A 19,734-nucleotide genomic window follows, 5' to 3' on the forward strand; every position below is an offset into this window, starting at 1 on the left:
CCATTTTGTTCAATTTTAAAAATAAATTTCGTAATTAGATATAAAAATAATTTGCGCTAAACCATAAACATAAAAACTATAAAAACAATGAGTTTTATATATATAGTATTGTATCAAGATATTAAAATTGATTAATTGTTTATAACAGAGAATGAGTTTTTTAATTTTACAGCGGCGGTTTATCTTACAATTATATTGTAATTTTATTATAATTTCTCGGGGAGCTTGTAACATAAAGTAGAGTCACTGACGAGAATTTCGTGAGAGAACAAATCGCGAGAGAAATTACTGAATGTGGTCAATCTTAAAAATTATAAAGAGCTCTTTGCTATATATATTATATTACATATTTTCATGCTTTTACATTAATTAATATTAAATATTTTTATGGTGTATGCGTGCTAGAAAGAAAAAGAATATGATAAAATTTGATGATTTATGAATTGCATTGCAGACCGAGTGAGAAAACTTGATCTAGAAGCCATATAAAGAAACTTAACGATTTATCTTGACAGTTTAAAAACAAACTCGAGTTTACTTTAGAAAGGATTCACTTCTGAAAAGATATCAGAAATTATAAATATATTTTAGGGTAGAAAATGGTTTAAGTATTTCTTATATAATTAGAGAGAAATTATGTACATTTTTTAAATATTTTAAATGTATATAAAATTATGCTATATAAAATTGGCATAAAGATGTACGATTATGATGAAATAATAAAATTTACTCAACGATGTTCACGTATTTAACGTATATTTCTCTTATGCTGAATACTGGATGGCAAAAATGAGAAAAAAAGACGTAGACAAAATCCCGTCATAGACGTCTCTTTCTTTCTCGTCCTTTTCCCAGCAAAGATCACCGGCGATCGCCATGTGTAACTTGATAAACAAGTTTACTCGAGGAAGCCAGTATCTTATATATACATGCTTACACTGGGTGTCTCAAGCAGACTGAATACTAATTGTTAAACGTGCTCGACTATCGCATGAATGTGCTCAAAAGGGACGTTGTTCTGTCGTGACTTTATATATTCCGTTTTCATTTTATATATATATATATATAATGAAGTTAAAATATAAAATAAATATTCTTATATATTTATATATAATGATTAATATAGAATAACAATAATAATTGCGATAAAATTTTTCCATAATAAAACCTTACCTGCTCCAAATAATTACAATTTAACAATTAATTGAAACGTATGTTCGGCAAAGTTATTATATTACAATAATTGCCATAATAACATGTTTATTCTTTTAAACCGTTTATAAATTTTATTACCGACGTCGAATAGTCACGCTAGAAAAGTGAAAATTCGCAAGTGTCAACTATTTCGAAACCCCAGAATTATCTCATTCACAAATTTTTTTTCAAATATATTTTAGTCAGTAGGTAGACGTTCCTGAACTCTGAACCTTCACACTATGGTGATTCAAGACCCGTGCCAATGAAAGGCAGTTAGAGAAAAAGAGAAATAAGACATTTTCGTCTGGAGAACCCGATTTAATCATCGTGCAAGAATTCGATCTCGAATATTAAAGAAACGATTAACCGAAGTGTGTGTTATCAGCCGAGTGCAAAATGCGCCTTATGGACGAGCAATTTATTTTCGAAAATGGTAGTAGCGATCCAAATGACGACTTTATTCGAATAGTGATAAAACTAGTGAAATCAATTTGAAAGAGAGAAAATCTTTTCAAAGAATTTAAAGATACTGGTTAAGACATAAATAGGTTTGCTATTATTTTAATAGTTGTAGCAATAAAATGTTAGAATAGCAGTAAAAATAAAAGCAATAAGAATATTAATCCAGATCATTATAGGTATTATAATGACTAATAAATAAAGAAAAACAAGCTCGTGTATATATAATAAAGAGACAAGGTTAACGGCCAATGACGAGCAGCAAGGATGTTGAAAATTAAAATTATGTATTATTAACAATTAAAATGGGGACGTCTCTTTATTATAATGACTAATTGTAATAATTTAACACTTTAATAATATTCTTTTATAATTTATGATGTATTTCAAAGCGTAAAAGATAAATTCTTTCGTTGTCTTTATTCTGTTCTTTTTTTATTGCATGTATAATTTTAATAAAGAGTATCCTTATTACGCATTAAACTTTTCAAGACTAATATATTTTATGTATTTTAAATCATAAATGATGATTCCATACTTGAATATTTTGACTGGGAATTCCTATTGCATCAAAGAAGATGTAGTATATTTAAAGAAACTAAAGGCCTGTAGGAGGATAAGTCTGAGAATAAATAATCTGGAAATAGCTTCACGCGTAATTCGAAAGTACACAGTGATTCTTAATTAACTGAAGAAAGTTTCTCCATGGGGAAAGGATGAGACCGAAACTTCTTCGACCTGTGCACTTAAATTGATCAGCAACCATAATCGCAGAAAGATCTCGCCAGAGCACATTTGGCGGCACGAAGGGGAGAGGGTAATCGTCTCTCGCACACACAATTAAAAATATTAATTTCAATGCGACCGGACACAGCGATAAAATCGATTTTAGTGATCAATCGCGCAAACTCTCGCGCTATAATTCGAGTCACGATTGATTTATATATGCGGGTACAATGTTGCTCGCTTCCATGGTGTTTCCTTTTTCTCTCCTCTTCCTTTTCTTTCTTACTTTTTCTTTCTCGTGCTGGCAACTCGTGCAACACGCGTTTGCCTTTGCACTCGCGAAAAATAAATACCGGCCACATGACGCATCCATCTTTATTTGACGGTCCTGGGCCCGGGTATCACACCGATTTTGCCGGCAAGAATTTGTGCGGAGCATTGATTTACTTATTTTTGCTTCTTCTCCAGCGAGGGAGAGGCGCGAGAAAGATGGATAATTTTGAATAAAAAAATTGATGCTAATGATATCGAGTACGAAGTTGAAAAATATATCTCTCTAGCTTTTAAAAAAATATATATTAAAGGTTTTAAAAATTGTTGAATTAGAGCTGGCACAGTCAGGTGAAAAATTAATTAAATTAAAAAAAAAATTAATAAATTTTTATCACTTTTTTAAAGTTTAACTTAGATAATTTATAAAATCTTGCAATTTACATAATAATATTTATAAATTAATTTATAAAATTCACTATTCATTATTTTATAATGTAATATTATAAGTAATTTAAATTTCTTTTTATTTTATTGTATAATTTGTAGGAAGAAGGACTAAGTCTTATGTGAATTAAGCTATAATAAATAATATATGCTAGACTATGAATGTCGATTAATAATAATAAATCAGTTGGAAATGTTTCGCGTACTTACTTGTGTATCACCCGTTGCGTCCAGCAACGTCGTCGTTCATATCGTACATTTAATGTATATGCGTGGACACGTGCAAAATTTCGCGAACACTACTCGCAAACTTCTGTATGAACTACTATGCGCACACAGTAATGATAACAAAAATAGCTACTCTCCAGAGTCGATTAAAACCTTTCGTCACGAATAAATTTGTCACAGTAGCTAGGCAAACATTGTGACCACTATATTTCTTTCTCTGATCACTGAGCTCTTTTCACATCAAATTCTCGTATATGCACTATGGATTTTAAATATTCAACTAAACGTTCTCGATATTTCTTTTTTTTTTTAATTACTTTCTATAGAACTTAACGAAGATCCTAGATATTCTTTTATCCTGCAAGGTCGTCGGCCTAGAGATCGCGGTTTACAGCGGGTTCCGCATCATTGGAATTGCGGTACACACCCAAGTGTTCCATATGAGAAATGCAATGTTCATCTTTATACTATTTATAATTTGTAAAGAGGAATATATCCGCAATAACTAATTTATTTTTAAAAACTAATAACAATAATAATAGTAATAATAAATTTCTCTCTCTCCGTTTCCTTATTAACAGATTTCTTTCTCAATATAGAGATATATCTTTCTTCTTTTTATAAATTTCCTTTTTCTCAATAACAAATTGTCTTTTTCTTCTTTAATGACCTTTTTCTTCATAAACATAAAGATTTCTTTTTCTTCTTCCCATTCAGCAACTAATTTTGTTCTCTTTTTTTAATATTCTTTCTTTTTTAATAACTAGTTTCTTTCACGTGACCAAATTGTTCTTCGACAATTTATTCTTTTTCTCAATAATTAATAATTTTCCTGTTCTTTTCAAAAATATGTATATTTCCGAATGAGAATAAGTATTACTGATTGCAACGACGATCGATATGCATCCCGATGTGGATTCCTAGAGCGCGCGTGTTAATACCGACGTGATTCTACTGCCAAAGCGACGAGTTCGCTAATCGCTTCTCTTCACGATGAGCAGAGGAAGATTTTCTTACTCCGTTCTCATTCGTTCTCGCAGAAAGCATCGATTTACGCCGATCGATGAAACTCCACGTGCAACACCGATCTGAATACCTCTTTGAGCAAGAATCATGATGATCGATTGTTATATAAAACACCCTTAATAAGTTCGAGACATTCCTTATCTAACTTAAAGTCAAGAATCTGTCTAAACAAAAGAATAAAAAAAATTTTTCAGAGAAATAATTAATTTAAATAATCTAATAAGAATTAATTAAAATTATTGTACATATTTTATTCGTGTGTGACAATCTTAGATATTAAATAAAATAATCGACAGTAACTAGTTCCTATAAAATTGTAATTTATCATCATATTAAATTAATCATTTTTCAATAAAATTAACTTTTTAATAAGAAAATTATGACTTTCTAGACAAAAAATTTCCAAGATAAAAAAAAAATTGCAATTAAAAAAGAATGATCTAAAAGGAAGACTGTAATTTCTTGGAAATAATTAATTTCTTGAATAATTCTACCGGTCTAAAAAAAAATCTCACATTTAATTTTACTATTATCATCATCTCCAATCTTATTAATATATTATTGTATTTAGCAGTTATTATTTTCACGTCGTTCCTACCGAAGTGATTATCACTCCACTAAGGTCCTAATATCCATGTCGTCCATAATATCCTGCTCAATCACGTAGATTGGAAAATCATGTTTTTCGCTATTAATTAAATCAATAACAGCCTCTTTGACATGATTGAATTTACGCTCACTCGATCAAAGTTCTGATATCCACATCATATTATTCACATTGTTTAAGAAAACTCTATTTTACCTTTCTTGCTCAATATAAAGTCATACTCTGATTTTATCGGTATATGTCATTTCTCTACCGAAACTATAAACAGCTTACTCTATCAAAATCCACGTTGTTCTCCAGCATTATCATTCGTTACCCGTATTATTCTCGATCTTGTCCCCAGTTAACTCAGTTACGATATTCACATCGTCATTGTACTTCCGATGACGATTAAAAACTTTGCCTCGTTCCTCTTTTCTCCGAGTAAAATCCGTTATTTCGGTGCGACTTTCAGGGTCTTGATATCCTTAGGGCGATTCGCGTTATCATTGGGAGCGGCCTAAGAAGAGGACTTAGAATTCGCGTAGAGTTGAGCGCGGGCGTAATAAGAGACTGCCCGCTGACGGCGGTAGCCGCGGTTCGTGCCCACAAGCAGCGGCAACACGGAGGAGAACAGGGCAGGGTGAGATGACCCCTCTCCCCTCCCGCGTACACCGGAAGACTTCAGGCCCTGGGCCCCGTTCCCGGCCTCGGCCGCCGCCGGCCGCGTGCGAGGGCCCCGTCGGCGGAGACCCCGCGGCGAAGAGCTCCAAGAGCTCGGTTTGCTATCTCTCTCTCTCTCTTTTTTTTTCTCTCTCTCTCTCTCATTCTCTGACTCTCTTTCTCTTATCGCGATGAGGTTTGCCGCAACCGGTAAACTGAGATCGAGAGGGGTCCCCACGTGTCGGGAGGACCTATCGACTGCAGTCGATAATAAAGCAGCCTCCAGTATAAATTGATAAATTTTGGAAGTTTAGAATTGAATAATATAGAATTTTTCGCACATCTTTTTAAATCAAAGTATGTTACATCTTTGCCCTTTTTCTCTTCACATGTGCTTTATTCTTGTTTCTTAGTTACCTCATATCTCTTCCGATTTCCGCTGATATTATTAGCGATATGTTGATACTTCTTATCAAAAGACACGGCAGAAGAATAATCTCCTGAAACATAATGATATTTTACAAATTGATAGATAAGTATAATGTTTGAAATCAGAAAGATCGACAAGACAGATTTGAATGCGATTTATTTGATGACACAGTTAATTATCGTTATTTGAATAGAGTTTGGAGTGTGGCGCTGTGTACAGCGTATGTATAAATACCGTACAAACGTAAAAAACTTGTAAATGCGACTGTATTATCGCATATACACACACACACATATATACATATACACATATATATATATATATATATATATATATATATATATGTGTGTGTGTGTGTGTGTAACGTTGATGTGTCCCCTTTTCTTTTTACTTCATCGCACTCCGGGGACACCATGCCACCGATCATGTACATTATATATAGTCTTCGTGAACGCCGAATTATCTCCTGTGATTGTAATTCTTCAGTCAACATCACATTTTCATTTTTCTCGTATTCTTTTTTTTTATGAAAATGTATAAAACCATTTAATTTTTAAAAAATTATATTTATCTAAAACGTAATAAATCTACAATTATCAAATTAAAAAACTGAGAATAAAATTGATCGTAGTAATTATGATTATTTTCTTGAGCAATATTTTCTAACAAAAAATAAATATTTATTTTATTGTGGCAAAATTAATTTATTGATGTAAAAAAATCTTTTTGGAGATAAAAAAAAATACAAAGATTTTGTTATCTATTACAAAATATGATACATTTCAAATGTAAAATATATAAGAAAAATCGCAAGTAAAATTATCGCAAGAGATATCGGGGCCCATTCGTGTGGGACTTTGAATCGAATTCGCATATCTAGCGCAATCTATCTCGCATTGTGTTTCGTATTTACAACGTTACATGACCAGAATTATTCACGTACCTTACAAACTAATTAGAAATTTTATTTTTGTATAATATATATATAATATATATATATATAATATTTTTAGCGCCGTTGTGTCGTGTCGTTCAGGTATGAATGTATATATACTATTTATATATATATATTATATTAACATTTTTTTTAATTAAATAGAGCTTTCGTAGCAAAGTATGTATAAATAGACTATTTTTGCACAGACCATGATCCTTTTGAACTTACTCGCTTTATCTCTGTCTGCTTTATGAACGAGAGTCATCTGCTTATTCACCCCTTGAGATCTGTCAGCATTTAAATAATTTTACCTAAAAGATAGTCGGACGAGAGAGGAATCTCTACCTCTTCTTTGAGAATTCTTCGGTTCGAAACCGATTTCTTTTTTGCACCTGCCATTAATACTGTGTACCGAACGACAAGATCGATGCGATTTTTTTTTCAATTACGCGCGGTCGCATCTCGTCGTGAATGAAAAATGCGTCCCATCAAAATAAAATTCCGCAAACGGCAGCGTGTAGAAATTATTGCATCGGGTTCGTGTGTACGCCCCACGAAAAATTAATGGACCGAAAGAAATCGGCGAAATCACATTTTTAAAATATTTCTAAGATGTTGCTAATTCTTTCAAGAAATAAAAATTGCGACAATACGATTAAATAAAAAAATTTATTTGAAACATACCTAAAATGCTCTGATCAAGAAGTAATTTTTTTATTATTGCTGGAATATTTTTTATTTCCGTAAAATAAAACGAATTAAAAATAATTTTTATTTAATTTTCCGAATCATTAGCTTTAACTAGATGGTTTTAATTTAATTTTCTCAATTCCGAAAATGTAAAACTTATCTTCGTAAAATGGATTTCTTTCGGCTCACCTATTTTTCTTAGGAGCGAAGATTCGCCTTATAATATTACATATCACACCTAGATGCTGAATGCACGTAGAAATCTATAAAACTAGGCCAGCTTTAATAGGCATCTCGAGTCCCTCTTAGATCATTACAAAGCTATTGTTGGTATTAAAATAGTGCGGTCTTAAAATAGCTGGCGTTTCGTGATTTCTTTTAATCTTATTGTATTTCAGAGGGTCCTTAAATATGCAATTTGATGTTTATTACGATAAGGATTATCGCCAATGTTTAACTTGTGTGATCTGTTCTTATCTCGAAAGTACAATTTAGCGCTAATTTTCTTTTAGCAGAATTTTAATCTTAGAAATTTTAATCTTAGAAAAATTGCGCTGATTATTTTCCCTGATAAGGAATACTTCTCGTTAATAATTACCTTTTACAAATAATTTCCTGTTAATCTGAATTCGGCGATCGGAATGGTTGTTTACTTGCGAGAGCTATTGATCTGTACTTTTTGTAGTATTTTTAGTGTTCAACGGTCGATACGCGGGTCTCGACCTTTCGGCGATGAATTTTGTTCATGATATCTTGCTAATTTAAAGTGCCGATTCTACGCCTCTTGACGAAGATGTCGAGCTGCTCAAATCTTCTGAGTGGCGTGTATGTGACGAGTCGAGAGAGGTCACCGAGTCGCTGTCGTTGCTGTGCGGACTCGAGTAATTAGCCGCTTCCTGCAGCCTCATCAGCATGTTAAGCTATAAAAATAGATTTAAGAAAAATAAAGTTGATTAATAAGTTAATTAATAAGGTTCTTGATTACCATTGAATAGGTCTTACATATAAAGCAACATAAATAAAACAGTAAATTTCTCTAAAATTAATATGCAGTAGATATGTAATAGAATTGTGTAAATTTCATCTTCTTTCTCTTTGTTACAATTGTTCTATTTATTTAAGAGAATAATTTCCCATGACACGATAAAAATGTATAAATAATCTATATATAGAAATTATCATTATTATTACTATGTTCAACAGTTTATTTAGATCGCTTAATTGCTTTGATGACGTATATCACATTCTGATATTACATCTATGAATATTAATATCCTTCAATTTGAGAGATTCACAAATCTCAGGAAACTTCTTTTCAATTTTCCGAATATATAAAACTTAAAATTCTCATATAAATATCTGTGTTTTAAAGTTCCCGAGTTTTATTACTCTGAATACTGACCAGAGGATCTCCTTCGGTATCACTGTGAGTACTTCCGAGGCTCTTAACACTGGAGGCGCCTACACCCGAAGTGTGCCCGCTGGAGACAACATCGTATCCCACATCTTCGGGTCTCAGACGTAGAAGAGCGTCGCTGCCGCCGTGCACGGCATGCGTCGAGATCCATGGATAACTGGACGTGATAAATTGCGCTGGATCCTCCCAGGTTGCCTCGCCATTTCCGTTCCCGCGTCTTCCGTATAGCGTCAATCCTTCTCTGACTGCCTCCACCAGATAAGGTATCACTGAATAGTTCCACAGGTCGGTAAACCACACTTGAGAACCAGCTACTTCCATTGGACATGACAGGAAGAGTCGCGGTCCTGATAAATTATTATTATTATTATTATTATTATTATTATTATTATTATTTATCTATTTGTAATTATTGGTAATAGGAAAATTAGAGATAGTAAAGCAGTAGAATTTTACCGTAAATATTCTTTAAACTTCGCGATTGAAAGTCACTGATTCTACTATCGTATTGATATTAAGAGAACTAATAATTAAAGATAATAAATTGTTGAGATGTTTTATTTTAAATTGAAAATAACGGGTTCTTTTGAAAATTGGGTTCTTTTGAAATGTGGAAATGTGTTTTCAATATTTTCAGTAAATATTACCTATAGTGACATCGGAGCTGCTATGGGTTTCTAGGAACTTGTTGAGATGCAGCCATACACGCGGCAGCCACTCGACTACTGCCGCCATTTCCGCGTTCCTCGTCCCAGCGCACTCGCGTAGTTCATGCTCCAGTAATTTCCTTCTCAAATAACGTCCCAAGAACCCCTTGACCGGCTCCATATGATTCGCGCATAATACCCACCTGTTTAATCACATAATCAAAATTACATAAACAAATTACATAATCAGGTTAAAAAATCTATCTTTTACCCCTTAATCTTCTAATTAAAAAGACTAAATATATTACATTTTACTTTACATCGTAAGACAAATTGCACTACATTCATAACTAGTGATTCTGAAATTAATTTGTAGCATTTAGCTTTTTATCGAAGATCTCTCTTCAAGACTTTTTAGTTACATCCAAAGATCTAGAAATTACTAAAATAATTTTACATAGGTATCTATTATATTAAAATTATAGATTAAATAAGAGTTATAGTTTACAAGAGTGAAAATACCTGAAGTTATGATGTAACTGTAAGTTGGTGGTACTGCAGGTGGCCTGGCTCATAGTACCGATGATAGCAGGACACGATAAATGCCTGGTTCCTAGAAGACCGCTGAAGAGTTCACCCAGTGATGCCGCGTGTTGAAGATTTTCCAAGATAATCACCCTAGGTAGTTCATCAGCGGCGTTCGAGTCGCATCTTTCGGCGATGTGTGCAAGATATTGGCGCAATTCCTTGCTGGACTTATGATCGACGTTGAAAGTCGCAACGGCGGCAGCATCCTTCGTGTCATTGTCGGCGTCTACTAGGGCGTTCGCCAGTTTCCCAGCTAAATAACTCTTTCCTGTTCCACTTGGACCGCATAGAATCACTCTACGATGTTCCGTCAGGAGGGAAATCAGTCGCTGAACGATAGAGCGCGGTATCAAAGTATCTACCGCCAGCCAGGAATAGCCCGATAGCACTAGATAGATAGTCTTTACGTGGCCGATTAGGTAGCCGCAGGGTAACAATTCGGGATGCTGAGAATCGGTAGTGCATCTGTGAAGTGGAGAGAAAAGTTTTAATTATTTTATATCAGGATAGAGAGAGAAAAGCTAAATCTCAATACGGAGCGCTTCTATGAAATTAAAAATTCATCCATTATTAAAAATTGTATATCTTATTTAGATATTAGATAAAATTTATACTATTTTAGTGTTTTTTAAATAAATACACACCTCGAAGCCTCGCCGAAATGATAGGCGGCGACACATTCAACGCCAAGACCCAGATTCGTCACGGGATCCACCCGAGAAACGTATTCCTTGAAGCAACGCCTCACCATAGAGTCCAGCGCGTCCCAGCTGGTCTTGTTGCTGATGCATACGTTGGCGATCACGCAGTGTGGTGGTTCCCCTACGGTACCGTCGGCGGAACTCCCGGTAATCAAATTGTAGTTGAAATTTCGTTCACTGCCAAGATAGACGGCCACATTGATCCTCTTGCCGTCAGTGTCTTGCTCGAGAACCGGTTCCGTGGTTGTCGCGCTCGACGGCACCACGGAGTGTTCGACCGGGACGTTAAGATCTTCCAGTTGATCGGCCGTAGAACTGACGTCGCCGTTCGACAGCGCTGCGACACTCGACGCCACCTCGGTCATGCTGAAGCGTCGATCTGGATCACTAGGTAGAGAGGACTGCGATGAGGTGAGCGACTTCGAGGTCACTAGTCGTTGGAGACGTTCGTTGTTCTGCTTCAAATTCAGCATCTCGTACTGTGGGAGAGAAGTGATAAATTCACACAAAATATATTAATAAATGTAAAATATATTTTTGATCGTAGGTGTAAAAATTACGCTCTTTCTCTAATTGTAAGTAAAAAATTTGAAATATTAACTGTAAGTCGTTAAACTTGTCGAATCTGATTGAACTTTAAATCATAGTATATGAGAATTTCTTTTCTAAATAAAAACTGTATACTCACCCTCATCTTGATGACCGTGTCCTTTAAAGATTCCAGCTGATGAGCCGAAGATAACGCTTCCAATCTGATGTCTGTGAGCACCAGGTCTTTCTCCCTCAATTGCTTCTTCAATTCATCCACGTCTTCGTCCTCTTTCTTGTATAATGCCGAACTGCTCTTGCTTCCTGACAAAGGATTCTCATGATCGGGAGACTTCTGGCCGTTGCTCCTCGCAGTCTGTGCTCTCGAAGACTCGTGTTTGGACGCGGTTGGCAGTCTAGGACTGTTTGGAGCGCTCAGATCACCGCCAGGGCTCTCCTTGCAGTCCTCGGCATCGGAGACCGAACCGTGTCGATTCTTACGCGACCTCGAGAAAGCTTTGGAGAAAGAGCTGCGTAACCAGCCCTTCTTCTTGTGATGACTGCTGCTGGCCGAGCAGGCGCTGCTTAGCGAGTTCAGAGATGTCACGCTGTCCGCGGACAATTGTCTCGCCATCGACGCGCCCTGATGATGATTGTTGCTACTGCTGCTGCCGGTGCAGCCGGTGGTACCGGATTCGGAGTCACCTAAAGTATGACGCCGACCATTGTTCGCGGCTGGACCGTTGTTCAATCCAGCTTCGGCACTCTGCTTGCGCAGCCTCTCGATCGTTTCTCGGAGTTCTTGAAGCTCGGAATCCTGAAAAATCGCCGGCAAAAAAACAATTGTTTTTAATGACAAAAATATTGTACGTCTGCATCGAGTGTCGATTAAATCTAAAATGTGACGTGTTTATACATTTCTTTTTGCTTTTTAATGAAATTCAACGGTGGTATATCATTTTATGCATGATATGCAATTAAAAATTTTTGCAAAAAAAGGTCTCTTTCTTATCAAATCGCGATAATTTATTAAAACTTAATATTCTTATATATAAATAATTAATACTTTTGCAGTGTTTTTACCTTCTTTTCAGCCGTAGCTGTGAGTTGCTGCAATCTCTGGGTCATATTGGACAATGATTGCTCAAAAGCTGAGACCACATGCGCCTGAAACAAGCAAATAACGCACAATTTTTAATATCCGTACAATTTTGTCAAGTATTTTAAATTTAAATTTTCATAGACTAATCACTTATTATGATAACAAGTCTATAAACAATTGCATCTCATTCCTGTTTCGAACAACATAATTGTATAAACCTTTAGAGCAATAATTTTGAGACATATAATTTTATAAATAACGTAAATAGTGGGCTATGAGAGCCGACGCAAGATCTAATGTGCGGAGATATTATATTTAGAAATACTTAGTCAGTACATATTAAAACTTTAATGTAAGTTATTCAAACGTTTGTATTATAATATTATACAAACGTATATTATATTCAAATTTTATATTATAAAATTGTATTATACTATTCTCTCTCACCACACGTATTAACTCTATTTCTGTTTTACTAATTATGTCGTATCGTTGTATTATTTATTTCCTTACTTGATACTTATATGAACAGAGTTTGCAATCGTCGAGATGCAAAAATAAAGTGTACAATGTGATTCTGTCAAAATAATTTCTACGTTATTTCTACGTTGTCAAATAATAACTATGTTTTAAACAGCGCCTGGCAAGGTAATTTCGACGAACGTGCGGGGCGGAGATTAATAGTCTTCGTGGTAGTCTTTTTTGCGAGAAGTACCTATCGCGGTGCCCATGCCGTGTCGGAGTATCGAACTCGTGTTTCCCGTCACGTAATTACTCTCTCAGAATCTAGACGTGTTTTCAACGCTACGCCACGAAGCGAAGAAGATAATCAGCCGTGGCGTAGGATGAAAGTGTTCACGCCGACGAAACGCTTGATATAATCTAAACTAGAGCGATGCAAATCCTCTGTCGATTTCTTTTTCTGTTCTTTCTTTGCTCCACCGATTTTCTTTGTCCATAACAACGAACAACAGTGACTGTTCAGTGCGTTGTTAACATTGCTCTTTTTCAAAGCTTTTACAACTCGCTGTTATTACAATTCGCGACTGTAACCGATATGGCGATGACACGCTTGGTTTAACGGTATTTCATTTCAACTTAAGAGTTTGCAACGTCGCTGATGTACATCATGATTAAATTTTGATTATTTTTCCAAATGAGAAAATAACAGCCTCGTTATATAACGATGATGCGCGAGAGTATTATTATCATGTTAATCGCTTTTATTATTTGTCGTGTAATATAATTGATCAAATTTTGGCTATTTTTTTAGTTGATATTTTTTTGAATTTGTTTATCAATAATTCACTAACAATTTCTATTATCAATAGCTACGTATTTAAAGAAAATGTGATATTAGATTAGTCTAGTTCTGCTAAATATTTTGGTGCTTAAATTTCGAATTTAAATCGCGAGGAAACAAAGCTAATGACCTTTTTCAATAAAAAGAAGAGAAATCATTCGAAGAACGTGAAACTTATCTCTATCGCATCAGCGATCTTCTAGGTCTTCTGTACCTTAAAGAATACGAATACTATAGTTTTATAGCTACTTTGCGCGCATGGAACGTGTCTCTTTGTTTTTGACATTTAACACACATTTTAAAACATTCTATATTCTATACAGTCGTACATGTGACACGCGAAAGAAATCTCTCGACAAGAAAAACAACAATTTTACACTTTCACGGTGAGACAGATTTACGACAAATGCTCATAAGATATAAAATTGTTTTGTAACTTTTATTATTTAAAATAATATGTATATCTGCATGATTGCAAATTTTATGTTACAAAAAAGTTGTGTCGAAACTCTAACAGAAAGTAAAAAATTCATGCATTCCCCTGCTATAGTTTGCTAAAAATTTATGAAATGTTGGTGTTATTATTATTAATGCACACAATTAGTAGTACAATGATTATTAAACATCATCATATATGATACTTAATTATTTTATTGCCACATTAAAACTTTTTTTAAATTACCGTCGAATTTTTGCGCAGCATTTTAATAAATAGACCTTTTAATTAGTTAGTTTATTACTATCACCTTTCTTATTTATCTTTATTTTATTCATATAGCGATCTTATACATAACGATAAGACAGTGGTAAACATAATTAAGGGACGTTGAAGAATAAAATATCGCGGTCGAGCCGTTCGCCCGCGACGTACTCTCGTCAAGATGCACCGGCGCTCGCTTGGTGTTTTTCCCTGGAGAACAAGGCGAGTCACTGTGTACCGCTCGCGATGCATTTTACTCCTCGGCACGTGCGTTTTTGCCGCAGGCTTCCGGTCCAGTTTTTAGCTCCGTCCGTCCTCGACTTGGCCGACCCTTCGTTAGGCTCGATGCACAACGAGACGAAACCGAGACTTTTCCTCCGGTGAAAGGAAACTTTTTTCTATTATTATAAGAAGTTGATGTCAGGAATATATTAATATGTAACAATAATTTGATATAAATTAGATACTCTCACCATCTATATTCATTCTGAGCTTCGGTAAAAACATAGTCTGTCACGTTTTTATACATATATAAAGTCTACGTGGGATATAAATAATGCAATTATATATTTTAATTGTATTAACTCTTAGCCCGAATTGACTTAATTTTATCTAATTTCGACTTGAGAGAGAGAGAGAGAGAGAGTTTTCTTTTTTGAAATCTTCCATTAACTTCAAACTTCCAGCATATTAATCTTGGAGAAAAAAACATCATAATTATGTTGTCAATGTGTATTCCTTTGAAAAAAATTCGATCTTCTACATATTTAAATGTTCGTATTTCGCAATTGCTATCTCGATTAACATTGCGCCGCCGCAACTACGCGTCATCGGTGATTGCACCTCAAAAAGTACATTGGGATCTCGATGTATCGAACGCAATCTGACGTGAGGTACGCCTGAAATAAAGTGCTCGAGAAAGGTGTAAGGCCGAGTAAGGCGAGTAGGGTGCGGGTCGTCGTTTTTACGAGCGTACATCGTGTACTCACTTCTCGGATGCATCTCGGCCTCGGCAGTAGGTGAAGCCAGGCACATTAGAGACGAGCGTGGGAGCCAATATTTACAGCCCATACCAAGACTCGTGCAAGTGGAGTAAGTGGCCCCACACCGACCTCATTCGGCTCCGAGTACTTTTATCTTTTTTGAATAAACGTGCAGAATGCTTCGCGTTATACTTATTTTAAAAACTAAAAAATGATAAAGGTGTCCAGACATAGGTCTTAATTGTCTCGGCGGTCTCGGCATTGGTACATTTATTTTATGTTATGATTTTTGTTGACTTTGAAAAAAATTTCTAAGTATATGATATATCCTTTACATACTGAAATTACTATCTGTTTTAATGCTGCTTAATCAAGTGTACAAATTTACTTGGGTTTAAACAGCTTTTTTATCGAAAGTATAAAGATCAATGTTCGAAGGAGAGACCTCATATCCCGGCTGCAGGATCACGTCGAGAGTCATTCCACGTTGCACGTTAAAGTAATAAGGTGGGACAATGGGCCCCGAGACGGCAACGAATTACATGTCCCACCGTTTGCCGTTACCGTTTTACGAGCGGTATAATTCCTCCGGAATTACGCGCGGCTCTAGAATCGCACCCATACAGAAACGGGCAGAATCCTCGGCTCCCACCGGTCCCTTTGTTCACGATCCTGACGAAACTCCACGCTCGTTTCTCTGCGAGAAAAAAGGTCTCGCTGATCGTCCTCTTAGAATTTTATTATGATCGCATGATATTTCCGAAGAGGAAGAAAAAGATGGTGCTTATATTCGTGGAAACAATGGCGAACAGCTGACTCGGGCGTTCGAGATTTAAGGGTCGATCCCGAAGGAATCTCTTGGGATCTTTACGTGGTAACGGGATAGCGATCAATGCGAGTTCGACGACCGTGTTTTTATTCTGCAAATAAAGACTCCAATCAGAAAAGGCTATGGTCAGTAAAGAGTTATGACTCATTGAATAATACTAAAATTTTGCTCAAATAGCCCCCTCGAGACGAGTTACATTATTTATATCTGGAACGGAAAAAATGTGTGGAAAAATTTGAAAAAATTATTTTTGTACCCTTAAAAGTATAGGGAATATGTAAAATAATTATCGAGGAAATAAAAAATGGTCGTGCAAAAGGCATTCGGTCATTTAAAATGGAATTACTCCAAGGTCTTACAATTATTATATACAGTTCTTAAGTGCGATAAACCAATTTTATGCGCTAATTATATTTTATATCAAATATCAGATATAAATTTACATTCACCACCTTAATCGTCCCTAGTAAAATATAAATTAATTACTAATCAGATTTATTTACTTCTTAATTAGATATACATATATAAAAAAATATATTGCAAGCAAATAAACTGTAAGAAAAACAATTTTCTACAAAATTTTTTCCTTTTATTGATATGCATTTTTTGCGAAATATTTATTATAATTATATAAGACTATAAAGAGATAATTTATAGGTATTTAGTTTAATTTCTCAATTACTTTTAAGTGGTATAAGAGATAAATCAAGAGTAATTTAATTAAATTCATGGAAAAACATGGAAATACACGGAAAAAATTTAACGAAAACTCCCAAGACTTTGTAATTCCGTGGAATCCGCGTCTCGAATTTTTCGAGCGATATTGCAACATCCTGTAACGTTTCGCCGAGAAGAATATCACACTTCTGCGGCCTGGGAACTGTTAGCCCAGTTAGCTCGGGTCGTAACGCTTCGAGGATTACGCCGTGTTCACAACGTACATTATCCTCGATGTTCCCATCACAATAATGTACATCCCCGTATAATTGCTTGAGCAGAAAGGAGGGTGAGGGTCAGCATTATACTTAATAATTAATGCCACAAGGACATTTTCCACTTAAAGGCCAAGGTCTCCTTAAGTGCGCTCTCATATATATTTCACATATCCTTTTTTCAAGTCTCTCTTTGAGAATATTTTCTTTCTAAATATTTTATTATTATCTCAAAAATATTTGTTATTTTTCCTATAATAATGGCAGTATTTCCTTGCATTTTGCTTCCTTTCTTCTTATTTTATTACATTTTACACAAATATTACATTGTCTTTTAAAGGCAACATGCGTTTAAGATACATCTCATAAATAGTGCTGTATCTTATTTATTAGCTAGTGAATAGACTTTGTAAATTTATACATTGTTAAATTTGAGAGTGAAAATAGTAAATAGGTCAATAGGTTACATTACGTTACATTTCACGTTATAAAATATTGTGATTAGCGTTATTAATCGTGACGAGAAGAAACAAAAGAGAAAAAAAACATGATTTTGTTTGAAAATTGAAGAAACGAGAATATCTACGTGTATACGAGAGGGTATATATGTTTACATACGCGATACCCGGTCGAAAGTGCACCCCCGAAACGCATAAATCTTTCTCTCTCCTGCAGAAGCGGTTGCGGCAGGGATCCCACAAGGGTGTTTATAACACGACGGTCTGTCACAAATCCCAATGACAGTTTTATATCCTTCTACCACGTGGCGTTTAAACTTCTCTTGGATGTTTCGACCCGATGGGGAGAGCAGAAAAAGGAAATAGGATCACGATTTATGAAAATTGCTGCTTCAGCAGGAATATCTGTTTTTAGGTTTCGATTTCGGTAAGTAGAGAGTTCTTTCTAAGGAAAATGCCTCTCTTAGTGATTCATTCTTAAGAAAAGGATTTTAAATTTGTAATCTTAAAATTTTATTTTATTTCAAATTAAATTACTAAATTTTTAATATATTATCCTAAATCTGTCTAAAATACACAAAATGTAAATTAAATTAAAATATAAAATAAGAAATATTAAGATAAATTAGCATAATATTAACGCTGAGCAATGATTGGCTTGGGTGGAGAAAGTAAGCAGGAGGCGTGTCGTACAAAGCGCCGCGCCGCTTGTGACTAAAATTGATGTTTTAATCAGTGCGGTTGCAGAGTTTCACAAGACCGCGAAAGAGCGGATTGCATAAGAAGACGGAATACATAGTAGAGAATAAAATTCGCGATTGGCCAATCATTTCTGATGCCAGTCAATTGTGCAATTGCTCCCGCGGAGTCTTCGATAATAGTGAGCTGTTTTCCTTCATCACTTCGTTCTCAATATCTCAATAAACGACGGAGAAAAAAGGCGTGAGAAAAGGGCTTGCCTCTTTGACGAGTCAATAGTGTAAAGCAGGATTTAATCGAGTTAGAAGTAACGTCTTACTTCTTTAAACGTAATCAAGAAGGATAGAGCATTTTTATACATATATAAAAGTCTAAGAAAACATTGAAAGTAAAAATTAAAACTAAAATAGAAGTTTTTTCAGAAATGTTTGGAACACAAATAATTAATCTTACGCGAGACGCAAAACGTAACATGTGTGATTCCAATTGCCTCTCATCGGGGTCGGGCCGGGCCGACGATACGATTACAAAGAGTATGCCGAAGTATATGCGCGCATAATTATTCAATCGGGACTACGAGTGGTATTGTCGACCTACGCTTTATTACGCGTCGCTGTCGTCTTTCTAAATGCGCTGACGGAATGCGCTGAGCTCAATTTTGACGGCGAGGCCTCATTATCGAATATATTATTTCATTGCTTTAACTACCCGCAATGGTTACTGCGAATAAATCATATCTATTGTATTATATACATATATATATATATATATATATATTATAATCGTTTGGAGTCGATGCACTCCGATTGACGTAGATATCTATATGACAATTCATACATGTACACTTACACAAGACAGGAAATATATTATCTTTTCTTCATATTTTGTTCATTAAATATCATTATTTACTTTTTTTAATATCTATAAAAATTTCAATAATCTATCTTAATTATTCTAATTACTTATATCTTGATAACTAATGTTTAACGCGATAAACTGTATTTGCAATAAAATATCAGTTTGAAGAAATTAAATAAATCAGTTGCATGTTTATAAAAGTAACATTTAATGCATGTAAGATGAAAAGACAATTAACATAATTTTATATGTGGTACGATCGGTCTTTCATGACTTTCATAGCATAATATAATTTGATTGCGAGGCTAATTGTGCCAGACATTGAAAAAG

The 19,734-nt window shown here is 34.8% G+C and overlaps 2 protein-coding genes across 8 annotated transcripts in view; both read right to left on the bottom strand.

The window, feature by feature from the left end:
* LOC143901702 (uncharacterized) overlaps nucleotides 1-5,693 on the bottom strand; it is a 29,686-nt gene extending 23,993 nt beyond the window's left edge. The window contains exon 1 of one of the 2 annotated variants that reach the window (XM_077414148.1): nucleotides 5,234-5,693. The gene's annotated coding sequence lies outside the window, so the exon portion shown is untranslated. Of the gene's footprint in view, nucleotides 1-3,309; nucleotides 4,528-5,233 lie in introns of those variants that run through there. The other variant, XM_077414147.1, reaches the window with a different exon arrangement.
* A 478-nt stretch (nucleotides 5,694-6,171) lies between these two features.
* Nucleotides 6,172-19,734, bottom strand: part of Sick (sickie) — a 163,149-nt gene continuing 149,586 nt past the window's right edge. For all 6 annotated transcript variants that reach the window (XM_077414127.1, XM_077414126.1, XM_077414123.1 and 3 more), the window contains 7 exons: nucleotides 12,624-12,707; nucleotides 11,701-12,357; nucleotides 10,956-11,491; nucleotides 10,246-10,776; nucleotides 9,724-9,926; nucleotides 9,062-9,423; nucleotides 6,172-8,579 (listed from right to left, as the gene is read on the bottom strand). In XM_077414127.1, coding sequence (XP_077270253.1) covers nucleotides 8,421-8,579; nucleotides 9,062-9,423; nucleotides 9,724-9,926; nucleotides 10,246-10,776; nucleotides 10,956-11,491; nucleotides 11,701-12,357; nucleotides 12,624-12,707 — 2,532 coding nt within the window. In that variant the 3' untranslated portion in view covers nucleotides 6,172-8,420. The remainder of the gene's footprint in view (nucleotides 8,580-9,061; nucleotides 9,424-9,723; nucleotides 9,927-10,245; nucleotides 10,777-10,955; nucleotides 11,492-11,700; nucleotides 12,358-12,623; nucleotides 12,708-19,734) is intronic.

Source organism: Temnothorax americanus, unplaced genomic scaffold, assembly GCF_048541705.1.
Source record: "Temnothorax americanus isolate GAGA-0224 unplaced genomic scaffold, ASM4854170v1 Scaffold36, whole genome shotgun sequence".
Classification (NCBI taxonomy): Eukaryota; Metazoa; Arthropoda; class Insecta; order Hymenoptera; family Formicidae; genus Temnothorax; species Temnothorax americanus.